This window comes from Anthonomus grandis, chromosome 22 (assembly GCF_022605725.1).
Source record: "Anthonomus grandis grandis chromosome 22, icAntGran1.3, whole genome shotgun sequence".
Lineage (NCBI taxonomy): Eukaryota > Metazoa > Arthropoda > Insecta > Coleoptera > Curculionidae > Anthonomus > Anthonomus grandis.
This window is the reverse complement of record NC_065567.1, coordinates 26,757,990-26,779,361: the sequence shown is the minus strand read 5'-3', so window position 1 is coordinate 26,779,361 and position 21,372 is coordinate 26,757,990. Positions and strand designations below refer to the sequence as shown.

Here is a 21,372-nt window from a genome sequence, read left to right as displayed (position 1 = left end):
AAAATCAATAAATAATAACATTAACTATTGAAATATATTTGACTCTCTTGGTTGACAAAAGCGAAACGTTCAGACAATCTCATTTATTTATTTACCTATTTACACCTTACTAGAAGTATAATAAAATTAAAATATAAAAATTTTGTTAATTGACTCAATGATCCTAATATTACGTAAAAACGACATAAACAGAGAACCACTTGTGTGTTACTTACCTCGTCACCGTTTATTTCTATTTGGTGAATAGCACTAATAGGGGCGGACTTAGGCAGTAAATAAAATAAACAAAAAATAAAAAAATTGATAGTGGCGAGGACTTCTCAAGGATAAATAAGTAGATTTACTGACATAAATCACTGGATAATGCGAAATATTTAAATTCACTGGGGTTCAAGTAAGCAGTATAAGAAACTAAATAGATGTATATTATTCCTTACCCTGAAGATTCGCGCACTATCAACTCTTATTTTACTTGCTGCATAATTCTGCCATAACACTAACAAAATTATAAATTAATAATATAGAAATATCGTTTTTTTTTTTAAATAAATTATTTAATTTACCCTGTAGCATTTGTATGCACATCAAATTAGTACATGCCAAGTAAATTAAAAACTTACAAACAATACCGCGATTTTACGCTTGTGTCCGAATAAAATAGAAATTATGATTTCTTAGTTTATGCGTGTATTTTGGGGTAATAATTTAAGTAGATCGAGGCATCTCAACATGGTTATAAAAAAATTTTAGTCGTTTTTGATAAAAATCAGTCTTGGTAAAAAATCAGACTTGTGCATTTTTGGAATGTCATAAATTTGGCAGTTTTGGTTTAGTTTGGAATGTGTTTGATTAGAAAATGGATTTGTAAATTAAGTATACACATCCAGTTTGGTGTCAATCAATTAATTTTGAATTCATAAGAATTTTCCTTAAATAACTTATGGTGATATTAAAGGCATATTTTTTAGAAAATATGGTCTTTTAATGAGGGTTTAAAAACCAAAAATAATATTCTAATATAACTGAAACTAATAATGCAGAAAATGAAACTAAACCTCACATTTTTTAATCATTAATGAACCAACAATATTTATTTAAAAGAAAATATGCAGGTTTAATTAATTAACTGCACTGGCCAACCTAAGGCAGTATTTTTTTATATGTATAAATTTAAGATGGTCAATATATAATGTGATGTGTTCAATAAAGTGATGGCGCGTCGATGTCATGCAATAAAAAGAAACAACTTTCCTAATCAAATATTAAAATTAAGGTGCTAAGACGACGTTAAAAACAAGTCAAATAATCAAAAAAAATAAATAAAAACTAAAGTCAAACCCCAACTCTAATTTGATGTGCATCAAACCGCTTGGCCCAACATAATAAATACGCCCTATCAATTAAATTTCACAATAAATTCCTCTATAAAGAACACAGGTAAATGTCAAACAACTTGTCAACCGAAAAAAAATACAACCTGTTTTTTTTTTAACACAAAATCCCCCTATCAATACTAATGGTCGACTTGGCAACGGTGGGCTGCGTGAGGTGTCTGCAAGCAGCGCCGCACTGGGGACAGAGACAGTTGGAGAAACTACTTAACGTGTTGCGCTTCGGTTTTGTTTGAAAGTCTTTGGTCGATTTGCACTGGGTGGACTCAGTGATGCAACTGAGGCTCTTTCGTTGTTGGATTGGTGTCGATTTTGGGGTTATATCGGTGGATGGTTTTAAGGATAACGTCGCTGGAGGGGATACTTTTAGGGAAATCCACGGGTGATCCAAGAGCTCGTGAACTGACGGCCTCTTTCTGAATTTAAAAGAAAAAAAATCATTGATTAGTACATTAATTGAAGAGTTAGATACATTCTACAGGGTGGTCAAACGTCATTAATTTTAATACGTGATAAAAAGAAATAGACCTTTATTATAAAATTTTTCTCAGAAATGTTTAATAATAAAGATACAGGGTGTTAAAGGTAAGAATAATTATTCATTTATTTATCATAACTTTTAAACTACCAGCTCAATTTTTAATTAAATTTTGCATGCAGCTTATTGTAGTGAATTGTCAATTACTGATGAAACCAATTTTTTAAAAAAGGGACCTGGTCTAAAATAACTTTGGGAGTAACATACTTGGAATTAAACTAAGATATTTTAACAACAGTACCTTAAATCATAATTTTGCAAGAGTAACTTTTTTTTTCCAAATTAAATGGAGAATCTTTCAGTTGACTTCTTAGAAAAAAAATATTTTATCGCCTCGCAGATTTGAAGCAAAAAAGGACCAAGTCCCTCCGTATGTTACGCCACTGGCAATTTTATTAGAAATTGGCTTCATCAGTACTTGAAAATTCACTACAATAACCTGCATGTCAAATTTAATTAAAATTGAGCTGGTAGTTTAAAAGTTATGATAAATAAACAAATAGTTATTCTTAACTTCAACACCCTGTATTTTTGTTATTAAACATTTCTGAGAAAAATTTTATGATGAAAGTCTATTTCTTTTTATCACGTATTAAAATTAATGACGTTTAAACTGGACCATCCTGTATAAAGGGTAAGTTGGTTGGGCCTGACTTATTTACTTACCTAGGGTCGACGATAAGGGCACTTTTAATAAAATCTATGGCTGCACTGGAAACGTCCTGAAATGATTCAGGTTCGAAGGTGAGAGCACATTTCGATATGTTAAGGAAAGTTTGTTGTTTGTCGTCAGCCCCGAAGGGGCTAAAACCGGACAGTATCACGTAGGCCAGTACGCCGACTGACCAAATGTCCGTTGACAGACATATTGGCTCGTAACTTAACACTTCTGGTGCAACATAGTCTACGGTACCTAAAAAATGAAAACAAAAATATACATGGCGTTCCATATTCAACGTCACAGGCTGTAACTTTTTTATTTTTAAACACAAATTTTTTTTAAAGAAAATGTATTTTTAATAGTACCCAAAATTACTTTAAAAAAAACTACCCCGACAAATTCATTCCTTAAACCCAACTTTTTGTTTCAAATGGCACCATCTTTATTGGAATCCTTGTAAAATTATTAATCCAATTTAATAAAAAAATCATGTGTTAACATCAACGTAAGGCATCGAATAATTTTTTTTAATGGCTTTGTGTCAAGCACATTTAGCCACAAGTTCCTAGCGGAACAACGGTATTTATGTTGTATGATGGCTTTTATCTTACACCTGTATCTCAAACAAATTAGAAAAAACTCACTGGTTCACTCAATTATTTATAATATAGATATCTGCTTTTATCAGTCATTTTAATATCTATATTAAATGCTTATTTATTTACTTTATTTATTTTTATATATTTTCTACCTCATAAGAAAGAATAAAACATCTTTTAAAAATTTTAGATAGGGTCACTCACTTCTCGCCTTGGAGTCCAAGCAAAGCATTGTTTTAATGTAAGACAATACAGGGTCACTCGAGTAGGTAGGAAAATACCACTAGAAAAAACATAGTGAATGTTTATAACTAGCTTATATTTTACATCCTATATCTAATTTTATCTTTTTATCTTATCCTAAACTAGCATAGTATACTATTATAATTTTATTATTCATTATTGCAAGTCTAGTTTTTATGTGAATTATATTCTATTTTTACATAATTTTAAAAATTTAAGAAAAATTGCTTCTAGTTTTTTATTTGTGGTAACTTACACCATAAGGATTAGTTACAAGACACATTGGAAAAAAGGATAATTTTCCAAGTTCCATGTTTAAACCTTGAATGACTTGAGAATTGTTTTTACAAGCAAAAAGTCATTTCATTTATTATCACAATCGCAAATTTCTCTGTCTTTCATGTTTTTTTTTTATACCTATGGTATTGATTAAAATTACCGTGTCCTACCCAAAATCTAAAATTGGATTTTGATAAGTATTTTTGAAAATTATGGCTAAAAACTAAAATGTTTTTGTCCAGCCTTTTTTTAATTGAAATATAGGTATTTTTTATGTTTAATACATATCCAAAAATTTGTTTTTCCAACATTTAAAGGCCTTTGAGTAGATAAAAGAGAATAATTTCCTATAGTGTACTTTAAGTATAAAGAAATGGATTTCTTTGCTTCCTTATCTACTAACTGATTACCTAATAATCCAGAGTGAGCTTTTATCCAAACAAAGACTATTTTCTTGTTATATAGGCTTTGAGATTTACCAGAACAACTCTAAAGTTGGGGTGGTTTTTCGGGAATGAATTTGTCAGGGTAGTTTTTTTTAAGTAGTTTTGGGTACTATTAAAAATACATTTTCTTTAAAAAAAATTATATGTGACGTAGATTGTAGAACACCCTGTATTTTATAACAAATGACAATTCAATCCAATCAAATGATATTACAGGAAGCAATGGATGTTTAATTTTGTCACAGTAAGTTGTAAAACAAAATGATGTTTATTTTAAAAATTCCCTGAGGTGCTTAAAAAGTCAACAAACCGAGTATGGTGTGAATATTTATTTTTGCACAGTTGAAGGTAAACAAACATTTTGAACCCACCAATATTGATGCCTGAGAATTTACCAAAACAAATATTAGTTTAACCAAATTTAAAATTTGCATCAAGGTACCTCCTAATTAGCACATCCACAAATTCAACAAGGTCAGCTAAGAAAATGGGATCTTATTGAGGATTATAAGAGTTAATTTTTAAACAAAAAAGAAAGAAGCTACAATTCTCGACCACATTAAAAACAATTCTCGACTATATCCAATGAATCACCTAATGAAAACCAATATGCATGCCTTGATAACATATTATTTCAAGAGGCTTGCATTAGTGTATAAATTAAGATTGGCACCATATAATGGGCTTTCCACTCACCTAATATTTCTCGCACCGTAACGCCGGGTTGCAAAACTTTCGAAATGCCAAAGTCGCATAATTTTATGTCCTCGCAGCTCTCCCGCTCCGAGAGCAGTAGGTTTTGAGGTTTCAGGTCCAAATGAGCAATATTTCTATCATGTAAGTACAACACGCCCTCCAGGATCTGTCTCATAGCCTTACGGGCTTCGGGCTCATCCAGGCACTGCCCGCTGTCCAGGATGTGTTGGAGCTCGCCGCCAGCGGCCAGTTCCAGGATCAAAACCTTAAAGAAAATCATGTTTATTAGAAGAGAGGATTAAATATATCAAAAGATGTAAAAATGATGGAGTCTTCGGTTATTTTATTTTTATCAACATTTACAATATTTTCATAATACAAGGTATATATACCTTTATCACTTAAAAGGAATTTAATGAGCAGGATTCTATAAACAATATGTTGGTCAGCAGAAAGTGACATGAAGAAGTAAATAATTTCAAGGTGAGTAAATTGGAACATAGATTGAGAAAATCTTGTTATTCTATTTAGAACCTTAAAAGCAAAACATACATCATGATATTCTCTCTTCTACTTGACAAAGGATTTAATGACAGATATGACATAATCTGATCAGTAGCAACAAATGTACTTGATCTCATAAACTAGACAAGCAACTATTCTATAGAATTTGTTCTGACCAGCAGGCTTTAACATAAGTTAGTCTCTCTGATATTCAAAAGCTGAAAACCTATTACTCAAATCTTCTTTTGAACTTGACCAAACCTAATGTACTTTCATTGAGTGTAGTTCTGGGTGTTATTGATGAGAAACTAAGTTTTAAGTTGAATTCACTTAAAAAAAAATTATATAGCCACTGAACGTGGACTGATTGACTTGATTGAATCGAGGCTCAAATAAGGAACAGAATTTTGAGGATTTGGTAGCCAGCATCTGGATAATGGACTCTCTTTGTTCTCCAGAAGAGAGCTGTGGAACAAGACACAGAGACCATTGTTTAGACAAAAAAAATTCTAGCTTTATGTAGTCTATTTAACTTAGAGACTAGGTCTCCGATCCACTATTTGAGTAGTGGACTTCTAGTGAAACTTTGTATAAAAAAAAACTAAATATAGAACAAATCAAAAATAGTCAAAACTAGTATAAATTAAAGACTATCATAAACATTCTATGAGAAATAAAAACATGTAAAAAAATCCATTGGTAGAACCACAAAAATTCCAGAACTCTCCAAGGTATAGCATTATACAAGCATATAATTCAGTACCTGAAAATATTACAAATATTGGTTAAAACTAATACAAATGTTTATTGATAAAATACTGTGGTCATTTTTAATTTTATTTCATTCTTATGTATGTTTTTTATTTGTACACCATTTTTTTGCATTTTCATTTTATTAATATTTAGTCTTTTACCGTAGGTTTAATTTTTTTTTTAAGTCAGGCTTTGACATTTTATTTTTACTTGGACTATTTTATATCTTATTGTTGCTTTATCGGGGAGTCCTTGTCTTTTGATAATAAACTTTGTTATGACTTTTACTTATGCTACATATTTTCAATTATTCTATGTCATTCATTATTATTAAGTAGTAAATGATATAAAAAAAATGCCTTTGAAAAATGAACCCATTTTGCTTTAATGGATAAAAATGGGGAAGTCAAGCACGCTCAAACTTTATATATAACCACTGGTTGATTGAAAAGAACCAAATATGCCTTCATGGTTAGAAAGTGACCTAGACTACAATATCCTTTAATTTTTTTAATTAAAAAAAATCTACTTTTAATTAATCATTGACAATGGACAAGGGAACACATTAAAATTCTTCAATTTTAAAAAATCAGATCTCCACCATTGGTTCACTGAATTGGACCAGATATAGCTTTATGGCTAGAAGATGTTCTAGATGACAATATATCCTTTAATTTCCTCAATTAAAACAATACATCTACTATTAAATAATTAATAAATATGAGGGGAATGCCAAAAAAGCACAAACCGTAACCAAACATATACATGCTTCCGGTTCACTGAAATGTACCAAATATGGCTTCTTGATTAGAGGATTCCCTATACTCTAACACTCTTCAAACTCTTTAATTAAAAATAAACATATCTCTAATTTTAGGCTTAACTTTACATGGTCATATCTCTGCCTATGGCTCATCGAAATCAACCAAATATGACTTTATTAGCTAAAAACTTGCCTGAATTTACATATTCTTCCATAATCCATAATTCTTTAATCTTTCCAGTTTCTTGAATAACCTTCTCAAGCCAGGAGAACCCATAGTTTTAGCAATCATCCACTACTGATCCACTAAACATTCATTCCAACAATTACAACTCTAAAATGCCACTGTTGTGTAAAACTTTATTAAAAATTTGTATAAAAAAAAACCAAAACATGTAAAAAAATCAAAATATGTATAAAAACAAAAAAAATCAATTTTAGGACTCTAAGGTTGATCTTGCATCATAATATGATGAGCTTCCGCTGAGGCTGGTTTTCTCCTCCTTGTCTGCCACACTGGTGTCCTCCTCCTCGCCATCTTCTGGATCAATGGGTGTTCTACTCTTCCAATATTCAATCCTTGCATCCCAACTCTTCACTCTGCTCTCAAGCTCCTCAGTTCCTTTGATACACTTCTCGCTAATCTTCTGCCACTTTTCCAGCTCACTATTCATAATATTGTCAAGTTTCTTCAATTTTTTTAGCTGTTTTGAGCAAGTTTTAAGCTGTTTGCTCCATTCTTCTCCTACTTCATAAGAATAGACACTCAAAGGAATGATTTCCTCCTCTGTAAGCTTTACTTCGCTGGCTAGAGCGCTTGTGAGAACTTGGGTACGCAATTCCTGCTTTATATACGAGTCTTCGATGGTTTCCGTCTCATGTTTTTCATACTTCTCGGCCCCCTTTTCCTTATGGACCTTTTCTTCGGTCTTCCAATCGCCTCCAGCAGCGAAAATCTGGCTCATTTTGCAATTTTAAGCAAAAAAAAAACTGACACAAAAAAAATTCAAACATAAATGACGTTTAATGTCATCAAACTATTAGGTTAGGTTAACGCAGGGGTGGATTCGGGCACAAAGAAATTTTGAAATATTTTCATTGTTGGTGATAAATTACTGTGAAAATGCCCATTTTTCATTGAGGTTGGACAAAATGAGTCTTGACTTGGTAGAAGTCGAAATACTCAATAAACTAGGGTGGAACAAATGTAATGAAATTCACTTTAAACTAAACTAAAACGCAGGGGCGGATTCAGGCACAATGAAATTTTGAAATATTTTCAATGTTGGTAATGTGAAAATGTCCATTTTTAATTGAGGGTGGACAAAATGAGTCTTGACTTAGTAGAAGTTGATACACAGTAAACTAGGGTGGAACAAATGTAATGGAATTCACCTTAAACTACTTATTAAAATACCTGCATCGTCCCACGGATGTTCGTTAGTCATTTTGTGAAGTAAGAATTCAAAGGCGATTGCGAAATCCCCGCAATGATAAATCGGTCCGAAATATTAAAGCGTCCGAAAGTGTCTTCGAGCAAAGCCGTTAAAATACCTTCGTGGTCACGAATAAATAGGCAGTCTATAATGTTTTCTTGGGAGCATTAAATAGTGTGTGTTATGTCTTTATTTTTAAATTAAGAACATTTGTTAATTTATTGCTTGGCCACAGGATTAGAAAAAATCCTGTTTATGCCACTGGTTTATAGGAATTGATCAAAGGTTGTGTGGAAGTCTAAGATGTTGACTTTTAACACAGCTTTCGACCCTTAAACTTAACATAAATCATTTACTTAAAAAAAAATCATATCTCCAACACTGTTCGAGTGAAAGGGAGCCAAGTTGGCTTAATGTCTAGAGGATTGTCTAACCTTTAAGATACATTAGTTTTTTTTTTAATCTGTCTAAAGGCCTTCTATTTTAAAACAATTAATAAAAAGTCAGGGAAGTTGAAAATTTGTAAAATCATATCTCGACCAATGGTTTATTGAGAAGGACCAATTATGGCTTAGGGGCTGGAGAATTGATTGAACTCTTATATTCTTGATTTATTCCAGTTTTCCTACAGGACTTCCATTTTTTTAAATTAATAAAAATCCAGAAAAACCCAAAATCTAAAAATATATATCTCTACCGCTGCTTGACTGTTATGGATCAAATTTTGTTTAATGGGTAGGGACTTACTTGACGTTTAATACTCATAACTTTTTTAACTCTGTTTAAAGGCATTCAGTTTTTAAATAATTAATGAAAGCAGTATAAAGTAAAAAAAAGTAGAAACTTTAAAAATTCATATCTCAGCCTCTAGTTTACTCAAACGAACTCAATGTGGCTTGGTGGTTAGTTGCTGATCTAGAGTCTTATATCCTTCAATTTCATAATTTTAGAAAGAAGTTTTCTATTTATAAAAAAATAATGAAAACCACAAAAACTGAAAAAAACTCCCAGTTTTAAAAATTCACATCTCTACCACTGGCTCACTCAAATGAACTAAATATGGTTTAATGGTTAGTTGCTGGCCTAGATTCTTATATTCTTAAATTTCATAATTTTAGAAAGAAGTCTCCTATTTATAATGAAATAATGAAAACAGCAAAAGATCAAAAAAAATTCAAACTTTCAAAATTCATATCTCCGCCACTGGTCCACTGACATGAACCAAATATAGCTTAATAACTGGTTGCTGGTCTAGACTTTTATATACTTAAATTTCATAATTTTAAAAAGTCTTCTATTTATAAAAAAATAATAAACCAACAAAAACCGAAAAGAGTTCCAACTCTAAAAATTCATATCTCCACCACTGGTTCACTCAAAGGAACTAAATATGGCTTGATGATAGTAACTGGCCTAAACTCTTATATCCTTAAATTTCAGAATTTTAGGAAGAAGTCTTCTATTTATAAAAAAATCATGAAAACAGCACAATCTTTTAAAATTCATATCTCAGCCACTGGTTCACTCAAATGAACTAAATCTGGCTTGATGGTTAGTTGCTAGCCTCTATCATTAATTTTAATATTTTTAGAAAAAAGTCTCCTATTCATGCAATGAATGACAACAGAAATGAAAATGAAAACTGCAGAAATTGAAAAAAGCATAAACTTTAAAAATTCATACCTCTACCACTGGTTTACTGACATGTACCAAATATAACTTATAACTTAATGGCTAATTGCTGATATAGACTTCTATATCTTTAAATTTTAAAAAGGCTTCTATTTTTTTTTTTTTTGATAATAAAAACAGCAAATATAGAAAAAAATGCAAACTTTAAAAATGTATATCTCTGCCACTGGTTCACTAAAATAAACCAAACAAGGTGCTCTTTATTGTGTTAATATGCTCAGCCTTAAGATCCCTAATTATTCTTAACCCAACCGGAACCCTTCAATTTTTGAATATACCCTTGTTTAACTCCTAACCTAAAAAAATGACAGTTCTATCTGACGTCTATATTCAGTCAGACGCTAATCGATTCTTTACAAGTTTTTAATCAGTTTTTACACTATTTTACCCGTGTTTTTACCCAAAAAGACCATGCACAATGTGCGCAAGACCGCCCGCAAACCGGAAGACATGAAACTTCCTCCGGATCTACTAGACTACACGTTCGAAGAGTTCCTACCATTCTACAAGGTCAGTGTAAACAATGTAAATATTTGCCATCAGTATCTTGAGGTGAATTTGGTTAAAAAATATGATGCTGCTAAAGAATTTAAGATCCCTCACATCACTGACTTTACTCCGATGATGAATATATTGCAAAGCCTCATAAATCAAAAGGAATGTGTTCCGAAGAGCAACACTCTGGCTGCTAAGACAAGTAATAGGCCTGCTACAAAAGTTGAAGGTAACCTAAAATAAAATTAATCATTGTTTTTGGGTGTCAGGGTCGCATTTTAACTGGTTTCTTTGCAGTGCTTTTCCAGTCGAAGCTGGTTGCCCCCCAAAAGGCCTATCATCCACAACCTAACCAAAAGGTAGCGGAGAGACAACCACTACAACCATTTGGGATTAAAAAAGTGATGTTCCGACAGCAACAAAATGAAGAGAGAGCATGTAAGTTAAGACATTGTTACTTAGGAGTGTTCACACTCATATATTTCTTATACAATGGGATTAATTTACTAATAGAGACCCCCAAATAAAGAGATTAAAATTATAAGTGTGTTCAGTAAATATTGAGTAGATTATTAGGCTCAATTCTCTGATGTGAGATAGGGATTGTGAAGAACTACTTGCTATACCATTTTATGATGTAACGGGATGTCCTATAATAAGTTAGGATGTTGTATGTCAATTTGACAGCTCTCCAGAGCCTTTTTGTTTAAAACTGACAGAATTGATAAGGCATTTTTAGGGGCTAATTTGAATGAAAATATAGAGTGTGGGGTATCAAATTCTTCGTTACGACATAATCTTGCTGATCATGCCAATAATCTACCTTGTTGCTTTTGAAAAAAATTGAGTTATGACCATAAATAAGATTTTCAATTTTTTCAACTTATCTGGAATTTATTTGTTAAGTACTAGAGAACCAAACTAATTTTTTCATAAGTGTTTAGGTTAAAATGAAGCATTTTGACATAGTCATGACCACCTAGATTGAAATTTTAATACTCATATATTATAAAATCAAACAGTCAAAAGTTGATGTGTGAGGTACCATAGTATTTAGAAAGTAATTTTCTATTGAATGAACATAATTTATACAGGGGGTCCCATTTAAATATCAAAAGTTATATTCATTTCCAGAGAAACCTTTAGGAATACAAATATATTGAATAGTCCTATTAATTTATAGTAGCATTATGCAAGAGCACACCAAAATTGATTATTCTCCATTAACAAATAAAAAAGTTATACAAAGTGTTTTATATTAATCACTAAATAAACCAGTATTTTAAATAATATTCGTATAGTACTTTTTATTAATGTATCTTCAGCTACCAATGGAGGAGCTTATGCAAAAAATTTTCCAAAGAAAAGAATTAAAAGCAGCGACTGTAGAATCGAATATAGTAACCCATCAGCCAAGACCAAACCAAGTAAGTTACCACACTTCTGCTATGGTTAATTTTAACATAATATATATTCTTAGTTGAGAACAACTCCATAGCGACTCAAGCAAACTTGTCTAAACAAACAATTGTGCCAGATACTGAAGAAGAAACCAACAAACAAGCATGTGACATAAGTACACTTAAGTTCCATCCAAAAGGTTTGCTGTTTAATTAGGCACCTTCTTATGCCACATTAATCCTATATATATATTTTACTTACTTTTAATATTTCAGAATCAAATAAAACCCCAATGCTCCCCCAGGAAAGTTTTCCAGACTGTGATGCAGACAATTGGCTGGATGTGATTGAGGAACCAAAACCAAAACCAGTGTCAAAGCCATGTAAGTTAACATTATTTCTCGATTATGTTAATAGTAAATAACATAATTATGCTTTTAGCGAATGTCCGACGTAGTATCCAAAGAAAAGACAAGCATGACAAGAGGATCACTTATAAGCAGCTACAAATGCAATGTAAAGGGGCCAAGCAGGTAGAGCCATGTAAGTTACATTATATGAGACGATATTAGGAGGTTTTATATTACGCATATTTGTATTTTTAGTGATTAACTGGGTTGATCCCGACAAAAAAATTAAAAGATGCAAGAGGGTCCAAGATATCCCACAGAATTTTAAGCAAGAACATCAGCACGGTAATATGTTACATGTATTAGTGCTTTGTGAATTGCTTTTAAATTATTTTTTTTTTTTAGAAGAATGGACAAGCAATTTTAAAGAAGTCCCACAATTCCAGTTCACAAAATACAAGCAGGAAGAAAATAGTAAGTTTATGTGCGATAGTGTTTTTCTGCACACACCCTTATTATATGAAAATATATTTTTAGTATTTATGCAACCCAAGCCTAAGAGGAATAGTCATAAAAAACGTAGACAAGAAAGACCAATAGCAGCAAGTGAGGTCATAGTCAATGAACAACAGAGTAAGTTCCTATAATTGTGTTTACCAGATTTCTATGGCATTTGTTACTCTTTTTAGCACAAAGAACCTCTGCAACCCAAAAAGCCTGGTCAATAACAAATACAAAACCCAAAGATGAAAATATGAATCAGCCAAAAGACACTGAGGACTGTAAGTCACTAAATTCATAAGCACACAAAAATCTATTTATGTTTTTCTTTAGTATCTTTTGATGACGCAATGGAGGACTTGAAAAGAAGATTCAAAAACCAATTACAGTTTCATACAGCTTCAAAACAAATTGAAATCCAACCGGTTTTGTTCAGAAATGAAAACAAAACACGTGACTTACTATATATAAGTTTAAATCACATAATAACATTATAAATTTTTAGTGTCTTGCCCCCCTCCCCCTCAAAAAGTGCCTCCTCGAAAACATGTTGATCAAAGAGTAAACTCACCCGAACCAGAAGAAAAGCCAGCTGAGCAGGAGACTTATAGAGGTAAATTGCATGATTTTAATGCTAACTGGGTTTCATTTAAAACTTTTTTTTTAGTGCCACAGCAAAATAACTGTAGGTATGCAGTACCTCCAAGAGAGCCAAAGCCCAGAGGTACTAACATTTAATCCTTACTGTATAGTACAGCACTCACTGCTTGTTTCTTTTCAGCAATTTGTCCTCCTGAACTAGCCGGTTACCTCAATCAGATTTCGGACTCATACTTAGATGACACAGTAACCATTACAAGTAAGGATATATTTATTTTGTAGTCAGGCAAAAAAAAAAAGATTTTTTTGTTGCAGTGTCGCCCTACAAACCAGTACCACGAAGGGTAAAGCCAAAAGAACCTGAAAAAGTGGAACCTCCTGTCGAAATTGAAGAACCGAAACGTAAGTTACTATATTAAAAATCATCTTTGCTAATTGTTTTTTTATCCTTGCAGCAATTCAAGAAAGAAGACCAGATTGCATTGAATTTGACCCAATAGATATATATAAGAGAGAAATGGCACTACGACCGCCCCCTCCTCCTGGTTATCCTATGCCATTTGATATGGAATTTATGAGACCATTAAGCAGAAGTATGTTGTTTAGATAATTTTTTACATTAGTATGATATTGTACAAACATTTTTAGGCACCCCTAAAAGACAGGAAGAAAGAGGAGATTCCCCGTACATGTGTGTTCCTCCCGAACTAAGTGGCTTGAGGCGTCCTGCAGAACCCCACCAACCACAAGTTCCTTTTGGCAGAGGTATGTTAAGCTATTAGAACCCAAAGTTAGATTAGACAATAGAATTTAATTTAGACGCACCAAGAACCATTAACCCTCAAGGACTGGAAGAATTCTCAAGGTCAAAAGAGCAAACGATACAAGAGCCAGGGCAAGGCAAGTTAAAATTATATACTCTACGAGATTTATGCAATTCTTAGGTTTGTCTGAACTTTAGGACCTCAACGACATGCGAAGCAGCTGCGTGTCCCTGTATATCAGAAAGCAAGAAGCAGAGGATGTAAGTTATTGCAATTTTTTGAAAAAAAGTTTGACGTACATTAATTTGATACTTTTTCAGGTTCACAGTCTAGATCTAATGTAAATCTGCCAGTAGTTGCTGAGGAGGTTGAGAAACAAGATGACAACTATAAACAAGGACGAGGTACATTTCTTAATTTATATGAATAATTGTCTCAATTGAATTTCTTTTACAGGATTTAATTTGATGGAGTATACCAGAAACCATTGCAAAAAGGCTTGCACAGAAACATCCTCTGAACTCGAAGCTCGCATAAGCGATGAAGATTTCTCCATTTCATCGTTGGAATCAGCCGAGGTGAACCCTAATCGGCAGGCTGGAATAGCAACTTTACGGGCCATGGGAATTTTAAACCAAACAGGGAATATCAACGAAAATTGCCAAATACTATTTAAGGGATCCGTATTTTCACCAAGGGAGTAAATTAATATGTGGTTTATTATTTGTTTTTGAATTATTAAATTATCAGTTTATATACATTTTAGATTTTTGTTTTATTAAGGACTGAATGAGTAAGAGAATATAAAGTAGACTGGTTTGTGATGCAGAGGTTATTAAAGATTCTATCCTGTTCAGATTCAGTGTAGAATCAAATAGTAGACAATGTGGAGTCTAAAAAATTGATTGACGTCACGCAATTAGGTTTTCGAAAATGTCACAGTTGTGCCACGACGCTTCTTAATGTAACGGATGACATTTTTAGATTTATTGATAAAGGTAGTTTTGTACTATTCTGGTTCTAGTCAATTATTCCAAAGTATTTGATGACACATTATTACTAGCCTTGGAATATCTTGGTTTTCATCAGAGTTCAATCAGATTAATTCAGAATTATCTTATGAATCGCCAGAGTAGGTCTTGAATGGCGATAAATAATATTATCTTGGTGTTAATTCAGGTGTCCCTCAGATCCCTGTTTTTATTTTATATTCTTCTCAATTTCCTAAATTTTTAAAACACTACAAAATACAAATGTATGCAGATGACAATCAAATATATTACTCTTTTTCGCTCTCCCTACTGGATCACAGTTGTCTCTCTGTAATTGAAGATCTATACCAAGTTTCTAAAGACCATGCTCTCCACTTGAACCCAAGTAAATATTAATTCATATCAATAAATAAAATTTTAATAATATTATTAATGCTTAATTTTCTTTTTAAGGACAAGTGTATAAATTAGCTTAACAAATTATGTTCAACTGCACTTTTGTCTTTTCAGATATATACAATGCCCCACTAATTAAACGTCTTATTGCATATCCTTTAGTCAAACTTCTTAACATGTGCATTAAAGAATCAATTTATCCCAGTATGATCAAAATCTCCAGAGTTGTTCCCATATACAAAAAAGGTTCTTGCCTAACCAATTATCAACCCATAGAAATTGTGACCATTTTTTCAAAAATATTTGAAAAAGCTTTAAAATGTAGAATAATAAGTTACTTTGAATTTAATAAACTTTTTAGTCCTAACCAGTTTGGGTTTATAAATGCAAAATCTACTACATTATCAATTGGTCAATTGATACATCTAGTAAATAATGGCATAAAAAATGGTGAGTTTACTAGGATCACTTTTTGTGACTTAGCCAAAGATTTCGACTGTGTTCCTTTAGAACTCTTGCTATGAAACTAAAGTACTATACATTTTCAGACTTTAGCATTAAATTAATGGGATAAAATAAAATATTTTTATGACTTATGCAATATCTTGTATCTAAAAATTTTTAGCATTGATGAATATCTAAATCATAGTTTTATCAATAAACAACTTATTTTATACTTGTACTTAAATGAAGATTATTATTATTGACTTTGTGAAGGCCTTCGATAGGGTCAATAAAGAAAGTTTGCCGAAAAACCTCAGCTTTCAATAAAGAGTACAAATTAAATCAGTGAGCTCTACCTCTCATTCAAATAACTAAAAAATCATTATCATTTCTTACCATTTCTGTGGACGATTCGTATACTTCATGTAGCCGTATAACCCTGTTGGTGGATGAACACTGCATTAAAACAGCTATTTCGTGTATAATTTCCTTCATCTGGTCCTGGTTTCGACGCCGTTTTTTGACAAACTTTGCCGCGTAGTGGGTGCCATTTTTTTTGTGCACTGCTCGGCAGACTGTTGCATATTTACCTCTGAAAGGTTAAAAAAATGCATTAGAAATTTACTGGTATAAAAAAAGGAGAATTTTTAAACTTCCTCTTGAACTTATTGGTCAATTAAAGAATAAATTCTTTGCTGATTTCCTATTTAAATATTTGACATTACAACCGATATCAGCTGTGCCAAATATAATGCAGAAAGCTATTTTTGCGTTGGCTAAATGTCATTGTCACATTTATATATCTTTAGTTGACTTTGATCGGGGTCTGGATTATGCTCGAGACGACCAATAATTAATCTCATCATGAGGAATGTTGTAATATGATGACTGGTGTATCTTCTTCATTGTGTTGGTAAACTGATTCATCTTCGAAGAATTTCTTTAGAATATTGGGGTGTTACGTAACCACTTATGAGTTATGGTATCTAATTAAATATGCAATGGAATTTTTTAAGAAAATATAAGTGAGGAAAAAACGAGTCGATTAAACAGAAAATTCCCATAAAATAATAAGAATATTATTGCAAAACAAAAAACAAAGGTGTTTCCTTTTAAGACGGGGTTCAGTTAACGGCCCTGAAAACATGAAAATGCAACAAAAATACACAGTCTTTATATAGAATTCCCATATCCAGGATCCTACACTCGCATTATAAGGCGATAAACATGCCGCATAAACAAATGTTTATATACGGAACTGCTAAAGAAGTCAAAGACCCATTCCGTACCATTTCTTCAGTAAGCAGCAGTAGTAACAGCAGCACCGCGGATATTTATTGATCCTTTAAAGAATCTCGCTTTAATCCATCGCCTTTGAAATGTTAAGTCAATGTTACGCTACCGGACTATTTTTATAATTGAATGCGTTTAATTTATGATCACTATTCTGGGCAGACCGGTATGGAACGTTTTAAGACCTCACATCACAACGTTGTGGTCTTTAAATGCTTTATAATGATGTAATCGTAGGGATTTCTCGGGATTAACACACTTTTTCAGCTTTATCCAGCAATTTAAGATGTAAAATGAGACTCTGTTGTTTGAGTTTTCGTCCAGTTTTGTAACAATTGTTGACCAATAAATACACCAACTCGCATTATTGTTCTTGATCTGACCCCACTTAAGAAAAATCTTTGCTGGTTAGTGATTCAGCCTGTGAGGCAAATATTGATAGGATGAAAAAAAAAAGACTCGTCAATTTTAAGGAACCTAAAATGAAATATTTATTCCAACTCTCGTCCATTTTTTCACAGGATTTTCGATCACTGCGTCACTAAAGTGATCAAAAATCCAATGAAAACATGGACGAGAATTGGAATAAATGCTTTATTTTAGGTTCCTTAAAATTGAGTGTTTTTTTTTTTTGTTAAATTCCTCAAAATGTCTATAACTCTAAAACCAAAGTAAATAAACTTTTGATTTTTGTGTAAGCGATTTTAAAATTTTTTTTTCATTAAGATATTTTGGCCTAACCGAATATCGATAGTGTTGATCGACTAATCTATATTAGGAACGAAAATTGATTGGTGAGGCCAGTGGTCGAAAATTTGTTAAAAAAGTGGACGAGAATTGGAATAAAAACTTTATTTATAGTTATTTTGAGATTGGCGAATAGTCGAGAACCAAACTAAAAATGGACGAAAAAATGTTTTTTTGAGAGGTTTTTATTTTTAAATATTTTAATTATTTTAATTATTAATTTAATTAATATATTTTATTTTTAATTTTATCGAATATTCAAATAAAACAAAAATTCGATCTGGATCATAAGACCAGTGGTCGAAAATTTGGTAAAAAAATGGATTGAAATAAATGTTTTATTTCGTTTTTTGAGATTAGAGGGTGATCAGAAACCCATGTAAAAATGGACAAAAAAAAGGGTTTTTTTTTTGATTCGTTAAAATGTCTATAACTCAAAAACCGAAGTACTTAAGACTTTTGAATTTTTTTTAATGAGTTATTTATTGAAAATAATTAGACACCTATTTTAGTGATTTGTAAAAATCATCATGAAAAAAAAAATTTTTTTGGATCCTTGGTAACCGCGAAAAATTCTGTTTTTTTTAATAAATTTTCTTCCAGTGATCGGGAACCCAACAAATTATTATTATTATTATTAATAATAATAATAATAATAATAATAATTTGTTGACGGATTTACCATTTTACAATATGAAACATCTCATAAATAATAATCAAATTGATACAACTTTTCTCCCTATTTTCTATAGCATTTTTTCAGTTTATTTATTAATGATATCTGAATGGTCTGGAAATTGTGTTTTTCAGGTTTAATTGCTCAGATTATACTTGAAAAATATCACTTTATTCTCATCCTCTTCTTCTTAACGGATTGAGATGGGGATATATAAATGAGAATTCAACTTGTCCCTCTATTTTCTATATCATTCTATCCATATCAAACAGGACGAGAATTCGTTGTGAGGGGGTTCAAAATCTGGTAAAAAAATGGACGAGAACTGAAATAAATGCTTTTTAAGGTTCTGTGGTGTGGTCAAGAATCCATGAAATACTGGACGACAAAATGTTTTTTTTTGATTCTTTAAAATCTATGTAACTCAAAAACCAAAGTACTTAGACTCTTAAAAATATCTAAACGGGTTGTTGTGTTTTGTTAAAAAATATAAAAGGGCACGAAAAAAATGTTTTCTTCGATCCTTGGTAACCCCAAAAGATTCATTTTTTTTTTCATTAATTTTTTTCACAGTGATCGAGAACCCATACAAAAATGGACGAAATTCATTAACAATGTCCGGTTTTTCGAGAATCGATATAGAACGGGACAAAAACTAGGGAAATCGATAAATTTAGGTATAATATTTTCATAAAATTATCAATATTCTAAGAACAGCAGGATCTGCGTTAACAATTCTGCGTATGTGTCAGACCGAAATCACCTGGTCATTGCCCTCTGACAAATTACAATAAAACCTTTAAGAAAGTAACTAACGGTTTATTTATTGACTTCCCTTGTATATAATTTTTTTTTTTAATATTGTTAAATTTGTCTATATCAATTTGGATCGACAAATGACATAAAACTGGACGAAAATTAGTACAAAAAATTCAAAATCGAAAGCGGTTGAGAAACCATCCAAATATGGACGAAAATCGATATGAAAATATAATTAAGTTAGTTAATTTTTTAAAATATTAAGACGCCTACACTTTGAACAGCTGATATATAAGTATCGGTGACAATACTATAAGCTGGTTCATTGGACGCTGAAAAATGCAATAAAACATTTAAAATTAATAGTGGTACGAGAATTAGTGTAAAAAGTATCGAAAATTGACTCCAAACTGGACGAGAGCTGGAAACTCCTCATATATAATTAATTTGGCGTTCAACCATTACGTCAAATAAATTCTCGCGCATATTTTAAATTCCAATGTGAATATAATGACCCCCTTTAGTGGTTACCTTACGAATCAAATTACCGGTGGGTACATACAAGAAATTTTATTTCGGTTTCTCCGAAACGTGTACGACTTCTTTTAATGCTGATATTAATTAATTTTTACGGCGCGTAACGTTTCCTTTATTTACTTAATTTCCAGCGAAATTTATTTTATACATAAAATATGTTATGCCGACGTTTTTTTATTTTCACGGTGGGTTTCGCGAAGGATTGCAGTCCTACGGTATCGCAATAATGGCGAATTAACCTTTTCGCAAATTCGAAAAATTGGTCAACGACCGTGTCAGCGATTTTGCGAAATTGTTGAAAATTTCATAAAGGTCAAGTTTCGGCACGTTTGTAGGTCGTCATAAAAACGCTCTCGTCGGTTGATGGTTTTTTTTTTATGGAATAAATAAATAATTTACTAACTAGGCTTAAGATGTTTTAATTAACACACATACGGTCGTCTCCCTAAAACCTAGATCAAATTCCTATCGATATGGCGCCGGCTGTATCCGAAAATATGTATGTCCCGAAATATTCCCGGAATGCATTTTTTCCCTATCGCTTATTTTGAAATCAGGCTGGGATAATTTTAACGCACCATGCCGCCGTGTATACTTCTCTTTGACTAATTTTGTATATGCATACCTATAGATGTCTGACCTTGACATAAACAAACATAGTAGCGTTGTAAACCCGTGCATCTTTTTCTATTATCTCTTGGTTCTATTAACATTTTCAGCTGATTCAGGCAGTTATAGAGAAATCGAATGAGGTAAAGATCCAAGAATTATTAACGATCCTATAAATTGCCCATTTGAGATCAAGTTTCAACACTTCACGTTTCACCAGAATTTAAGCAATATCCAAAGAATGAAATGCGGTAGAAACCCGAAAAATGTGAAAAAGATACACGTTCTTTAACGCAATATAGAAATTATAACGATAAATTGAACGTCATTACGAAACGTCGAATTGAAATAATTCAGTGAATGTCATAACTCATGACAATTTGCAAAATAGCGATTACTGCCGCGCGAATTACATGGGAAAGTTAGTGATCGTACCCAAAGAAAGCTTATTAGAAGGGTTATTTATAGAAGGCCAAGTTTATTGCAGTATATCAGCACTTTTATAGTTTACATGGTGTTATGTAAACGAAATGTAATCTTTAAAGTCTTCAAGGGCGACCACAAGGAAAGAGGAAGGCGACAGTTGCCCCCTACTTGGCTGTTCGCTCCAAGTACAAACTCGCTGACGGTGTTTGTTTTATGTAGCATTTTTCTTTATCAACAAAGGATATTGCGCACTTGTGTGTTTGTTATGGATTTCCCACTGCGACAGGTTCACTTTAATTTTTACTGTAATTGCTTACCCATTGCATTTACATACGTACACGCATGTATGTATTTTATGGGAAAAAAATTCTTTCTCTGGCT

At 32.0% G+C, this 21,372-nt stretch overlaps 2 protein-coding genes across 4 annotated transcripts in view; one reads left to right on the top strand and one right to left on the bottom strand.

The window, feature by feature from the left end:
- Window positions 1-12: 12 nt before the first annotated feature.
- LOC126748308 (death-associated protein kinase related-like) overlaps window positions 13-21,372 on the bottom strand; it is a 28,968-nt gene continuing 7,608 nt past the window's right edge. The window contains exons 2-5 of the mRNA XM_050457445.1: window positions 16,341-16,536; window positions 4,854-5,118; window positions 2,596-2,842; window positions 13-1,807 (exon numbers count right to left, since the gene is read on the bottom strand). Of these exons, the coding sequence (XP_050313402.1) occupies window positions 1,489-1,807; window positions 2,596-2,842; window positions 4,854-5,118; window positions 16,341-16,536 (1,027 nt within the window). The 3' untranslated portion in view covers window positions 13-1,488. The remainder of the gene's footprint in view (window positions 1,808-2,595; window positions 2,843-4,853; window positions 5,119-16,340; window positions 16,537-21,372) is intronic.
- LOC126748306 (uncharacterized) lies at window positions 10,305-14,877 on the top strand. 3 transcript variants are annotated; one of them, XM_050457442.1, is made up of 21 exons: window positions 10,305-10,725; window positions 10,794-10,934; window positions 11,822-11,923; window positions 11,977-12,096; window positions 12,173-12,280; window positions 12,339-12,440; window positions 12,503-12,592; window positions 12,653-12,721; window positions 12,785-12,880; window positions 12,937-13,029; window positions 13,082-13,201; window positions 13,254-13,361; window positions 13,416-13,472; window positions 13,530-13,607; window positions 13,664-13,750; window positions 13,804-13,941; window positions 13,997-14,113; window positions 14,168-14,248; window positions 14,310-14,372; window positions 14,433-14,516; window positions 14,569-14,877. In XM_050457442.1, the coding sequence occupies exons 1-21, from the start codon at window positions 10,413-10,415 to the stop codon at window positions 14,814-14,816; spliced, it is 2,415 nt and encodes an 804-aa protein (XP_050313399.1). In that variant the 5' UTR covers window positions 10,305-10,412; the 3' UTR covers window positions 14,817-14,877. The 3 variants fall into 3 exon arrangements, with proteins under 3 accessions (XP_050313399.1, XP_050313398.1, XP_050313397.1); XM_050457441.1 differs by having other exon boundaries at window positions 11,813-11,923; window positions 12,656-12,721; XM_050457440.1 differs by having other exon boundaries at window positions 11,813-11,923.

What these genes read in the sequence shown, in the direction of transcription:
- LOC126748306 (XM_050457440.1), top strand. Translation starts at nt 10,413, where the DNA reads ATGCACAATGTGCGCAAGACCGCCCGCAAACCGGAAGACATGAAACTT. An exon ending in CGAAATTGAAGAACCGAAAC is followed by an intron (nt 13,751 to 13,803) that starts GTAAGTTACTAT and finishes TTATCCTTGCAG; the next exon opens with CAATTCAAGAAAGAAGACCA. An exon ending in GAAAGCAAGAAGCAGAGGAT is followed by an intron (nt 14,373 to 14,432) that starts GTAAGTTATTGC and finishes ATACTTTTTCAG; the next exon opens with GTTCACAGTCTAGATCTAAT.